Consider the following 6,000-nt stretch of genomic DNA (forward strand, 5'->3'; position numbering starts at 1 on the left):
TTGGGGGTGGGGCGAAGTGACTGACGCGCCTCTACGGGCCAATCAGAAGCCTAGGCTCTGCATATTATATAGCTTCTGTTGTTTCTCTGGCTCTTTGTGCCACCAAAGTAATAGATCACCTGGCAAAACTATTGACCGAGTTTCTGTTTACTGGAAAACTGTGGCTTATCTCTACAGTTGTAAGGTGTAATAAGCCTTCCTTTGTCCTTTTCGGCGCTTTGTTTGCCAGTTTGATAACAGCAATGACTAAATAATAATTTCACTGGTAACTTTTTTTAAACTAAAGTCAATTCAGAAAATATGTAATGCTTAGCAGATCACAATGTGAGGTACATGCAAATATGAATACATTAATACAATTTATAAATTATGAATACCAAAATTATATCAATAATACATATAAATTAATAATAATAAAAATATATATATATATATTTTTTTTTTTTGCCCGATGTACTATAATATGTTAAATTATGTACTATTATATATATATATATATATATATATATATATATATATATATATATATATATATATATATATATATAAAATATAGATATAAATAAAAAATATAGATATAAACGATAAAAATAGCAAATAAGCCACCAGTCTTTTACTGCTGTAACAATAACTATGGTACAATATTTTGATATTGTACCATAGAATTTGATTTTCAATATTACTGTGGTTTATGTAAAGCATTGACATATATTGGTTATTATTATTGTATGCCTGAAGGGAGGAAACAAGTTTCAATATAAAAAATAAGCCAGTAACCACAATTCATAAACAGAAATCAAACACACCACAAACACAGGCTCTGTATGGATCCAATTTCTGCGTTGTCATTTTCTGTAGCTTCAAGACCAATTGATGCTTTGAGGATGATGTGGGCGGGACCCTAATGTCAGGGTTTGTTTGTCTGAAAGGTTGAAAACAACACGGGAAAAAAACAACTATCATGGAGGTGGTTTGTCTGAGGAGATCTGTATCTTTCACTGTCACTCAACCTGTGCTGCATAAAAAACAAAACATGAAGACATTTTGCTTTCTATTTGTGAATATTTCTAATAACTTAAATATTTAAGAGGAATCAGAATAGCCTGTTTTGAGCTTCAACAATGTGTTTTACCTGACAACTTGATGCATTTTATCAGACACTGAAGGCCTTTTGCCAAATTGAAATCAATTGCAACAGAATAAAGAGCGAAATTGAATGGAAATGCTGCATGGTCGACTGGGAAAGATATTGATAAGAGTAGCTATGTGATGTAAATACTAACCAGCCAATGAGAGATAGAGTTCCTTTGGAAAACAATCAAGTCTTTCTTGATAAGAGTCTGTAATTTATGACTAGGTTGGTAAGTAAAATTCTGCAACTCCAGACGATAATAAGACGCACAGAATGCATCATGAGCCTGTTTAATGATTTTTAGATACAATTATAATAGTGTTTCAAACCATAGACTGTAAAAAAATATGGTCGTAGTGTCCGTGATGTCACCCATATGATTCTGAAGAGCAGTTTTGAAGCGTAAAGTAGGGACGTCACTCCCGGATAACAGAAAATGGGAAAAAAGCTGGGACGTGGGCGGAGTTGAAGTGACGCAATGACTAACAGACAGCAGATAAATGGCTATCCACCTGTCACTCAAAGTGGCCACGCCCTTAATGCAGAATGTAAACGAATGAGTAATAAAAAAATGAACCCCCCTCACAGTTGTCATGAAGGGCAAAATTAGCCATATAGACCAAAACCACAATTTGTACCAGGCTGTAAACATGTTTTTTTCTACTGTAAAGTCAGGCAGTTTAACATGGGGCTCAATGAGATTCTGCTCCCTTCTGGAGCCCTAGTGGCCAGTCGATGAATTGCAGTTTATGTCACTTCCGTATTGGCTTCAAGAGAAACTGCGGGAGGTTGCCGCTTGTTTCAAACTCAACCTGGATTAGTTCTAGATTTACAATAATCTTTTCTGCTTCTCTTTTACCCTGTTAAAGGCACAATATATAATTTTCGCCACTAGAGGTCACTTATTCAAAACAAAGGCATAGCTTGATTGACGCCTTGATATTGCGGAATCATGGGAGTTGTTGTCTTCACCTCTACAGGTGGTGGAAAAGAATCTGACAGGACTCAGGCAGAAATCATATTCATGGATGAACTAATGTATTACAGATTTATTAACGTTACTGTAGTGTGAAGTAGGGTGGGGCTGAAAGCCGCTGGAGCGGAACGAGGTGCTGGAGCGACTGCTAATGAAAGACGAGAGAGCGACACACGGCTCGAGAGAAGTGGAGCTTTTATTATGCCGCAGACGAGCGATTCCGCTTCTTCCGCTCATGTGTCTGTGGGGTAACGCAGCGCTGTTTTATCATATTAGATACATTAGAGTGTGTTTAAAGTTGTTATAATGCTACTCTGTGCGTTCGCTCGGCGGCTGCTATTAGACTTGTTCACACTGCAGTAAGCTAGATTGATATTAGTCATGGTAAAACATGGTAAATCAAGAAAACTATATTTAAACAATAAGACTAACTGTATTGAGCAATAAAACACATAATATATTAAAGCGACTTTGGGGTTTCCATGGTTTCTACAAAATAAAACAGAAAATCGAAGGTAACGTGGATATGATCAGGGTTCCCACTTTTTTTCAGCAACCATTTTCCAGTACTTTTCCAGGACATTTTCAATTTTACTACGGCGGGAATAAAAGACAAGGATCATGCTAAATATTGCTTTAAAAGCCGTACAATTTATTGCCATTACTTAACAATCCAGCATTTTTCAATATGAGCTCTTAATCATACATTATGGCTATGGAAGCTTGTTTACACCACAGAATAGAAAGAAAAGGTAATAGTGACTTTTTATCTCGCTATTCTGACTCTCGCAATTGCGAGTTTACATATTTGTGATATAAACGCGAAAATTGTCACAATTCTTTTTTCCTCAGAATTGTGAGATATAAACTGCAATTGCAAGTTATAAAGTCCAATTCTGAGAAAAGAAGTCAGAATTACAAGATTAAAACTCGCAACTGCGCAAAAAAAGTCAATTGTGAAGAAAAGGTCAGTTTATATCACGCAATTCTGACTATATCTTGCAATTCTGACTTTATAACACACAAATGTGACTTTATATCAAAATTATGTGATTAGGTAGCAGCTTACGAGTTAACATTCACTGCATACATTCGAGCAGTTAATAGCATTAGCTAACGGCTGCAAGTGGCAACACAAGACTAAACATCATTATTCAAAATACTACTCACACGTATCAAACTCAGCATTCCTGAACATGTGCTTTCTGCAACTAGCGCTAATTGTTTGGGCCAGCGATAAAACTCTTTATACTCGGCTAAAGAAATAACCTTTTTTTAAAGAATTTTCCCAGACAACAAGATTTTCCAGGACATTTTACATTTTCTCAAATTTTCCATGTGTTTTCCAGGACTGGAAAATTTGTCATCAATTTTCCAGGTTTTCAAGGTTTTCCAGGACGAGTGGGAACCCTGATGATGACATTGATAAGTGACGCATGGAGATGATCCTGGTTAAAATGGCTTATTTTTCTTTAAACATTGTTTGAAACATCTGGGATAACGTAAGTACACAAGTCAACAAAATATATAACATTGTTTAAGTGGTTTTTGTATATTTTAATCCAAAAATCTTACATATTATGCCTTTAAATTCTGTTTTGCATGAAAGAATAATTGGAATCATTTAGTCACTGATTTGAAAGATGAAATAGCAAAATAGTCTGTAGAAACCGCAATGGTTTATATATCAATCGCTTATTTTCAAAGATTATGGCAAGTCGGTAAAGTAAAGTTTTTGTTATTATTAAAAAAACATTTCTCTGTGGACAAAATGAATGTGATTTTAATTTCTGCGAGGCTCAATGCTCAAATTATACATTACATCACATACCTGGCAGACATGTGTGATGGGATCATCCATTCACAGATGTTCAGAAAAGTCACAGTCGAGGAACTTTATGCTGAGAATTAAATGACTAATTTACCTGCATGAACTTGTCCTGGCAGACAAAAGAACCCATCAGGGTATGTTCTACCTCATGCAACAGATACAAGAGAGCCATTTCATCTCTAGAAACAAGAATAACAGGAAATTACAGAGCAATAAAATAAGAGCTGCAGATGAGAATTGCAGCTTTTCCCATCTCCTCTCAACTGTTTAGTCTTTAACTCACACCATTTCCTCTAAAACCAACCACACACCAGCACAGGAAACGATCAACAATGAAGCACAGCTGAATAGTGTAGTGAGCTGGACAATATTTCACAAAAACACTGAGGAAACGCATGTAAGAATGAGGTATCACAATCTCAACGAGTGTAACCTTTGAAAGGGACAAACGTGTGATCGAAAGACAAATATAGTCTTTTTCATGCCGTGTTGGAAAACGCCGAAACTATGAATGGAATTAGAAGCACCTGCATGTTTAAAACTCCTCTTGGTTTTGTTTTGTTGACTTTTCAAGGGTGTAATAGGTAGAGCAGGTGTGATAGAACATCTCATCAACCCAGCGTGACCATTTGGCTTGAAAAAAAACTGAAAACGCTGAGGTAGCTGTCATAGTTGTGTATTTAGCACGTCAGTAACTGCATAGGAATGATTTGCATCTGTTTTACTGTGAAAGACAGTATCAAAATGCATGTAATTCTCAGATAAGTTCAAAGATGATATATCAGGCATGAAAGCGTCTAGAGAATGGTTTTCTGTATGTGTTCTCCTCACACCAATCTCCCTAGGTAGACGGCCTTTGGGTATTTGTCTTTTAGTGGTGCCCACTGCACAAAGAAGTAGTCAGAAAGGTAGTAGAGGATCTTCCCAGACAGAGACAGTGTCTCCACGCGACAGATGCTCTCCACGTAGACGATCAAGACCTTTTTTAGGCCCAGGACGCCCAGGAGCAGCCCAGCGGCACACAGTGGGACGCACGTCCCTGGACCGTTACACAGCACCTGAAACACAAACACAATAGAAGATTTAATTAATGAACTGTTCATGAACTAACAATGAACAACATTTTTACAGAGTTTGTTAATCCAGGTTTATGTTCATTCATAAATATACACTATTGCTTACTGTTAATTCAGGTTTGTTCACAATACATTAGCGAGTGTTCGTTCAGATTTAAAATTTAACAACCAAACAAATTAAATGCTGTAAAAAAAATATGGTTCATTATTAGTTCATACCTAAATGCATTAATTAACATTAACAATGTAAAGATTTATTTAAGAAAAGTAATTGTCATATAAAATCATGTCATATAAAATCAATCAAATTGTAATTAAACCTAATACATCATTACTTAAATATATATTTGAAAAAAAAAAAACTTTTATTCAGCAAGAACGAATTCAATTAATCAAAATTGATAGTAAAGACATTTACATGGTTACAAAAAAGGTATTTTTAATAAATTTCTATTCATCAAAGAATATATAAAGAACATCATATATATATATATATATATATATATATATATATATATATATATGCGTGATGTCTGCGTGTGTGTGTGTGTATACTGTATGTATGTATATATATATATATATATATATATATATATATATATATATATATATATATATATATATATATATATATATATATATATATATATATGCGTGATGTCTGCGTGTGTGTGTGTGTATACTGTATGTATATATATATATATATATATATATATAAACTTGAATGATTTCAAAATCCATAAAATTAAGATTAAAAAAAGATTTTAAGAGTAAAAATACATTTATAAATAAAAAAAGTATTCATAATTAGTCCTATTGATCATGTCTCAATTTTAACTTTTAATTTGTATTATTTTAACAGAAATGGGTTGCAATAGATTTTTTTTTATTACTGATGTTGTATTACTGATGTTGTTTTGCTTGCAACTGGTATAGTGTTTTCTTTCTATACCATATGCTATAATACGATTTTTATTTTATTTCA

At 34.0% G+C, this 6,000-nt stretch overlaps 1 protein-coding gene across 1 annotated transcript in view; it reads right to left on the reverse strand.

The window, feature by feature from the left end:
- Positions 1 to 2,741: 2,741 nt before the first annotated feature.
- alg14 (ALG14 UDP-N-acetylglucosaminyltransferase subunit) overlaps positions 2,742 to 6,000 on the reverse strand; it is a 21,095-nt gene continuing 17,836 nt past the window's right edge. Inside the window, exon 4 of the mRNA XM_079805646.1 lies at positions 2,742 to 4,997. Coding sequence (XP_079661772.1) covers positions 4,767 to 4,997 — 231 coding nt within the window. The 3' untranslated portion in view covers positions 2,742 to 4,766. The remainder of the gene's footprint in view (positions 4,998 to 6,000) is intronic.

The sequence above is a fragment of the Gobio gobio genome (assembly GCF_949357685.1).
Source record: "Gobio gobio genome assembly, chromosome: 23".
In the NCBI taxonomy this organism is placed as follows: Eukaryota; Metazoa; Chordata; class Actinopteri; order Cypriniformes; family Gobionidae; genus Gobio; species Gobio gobio.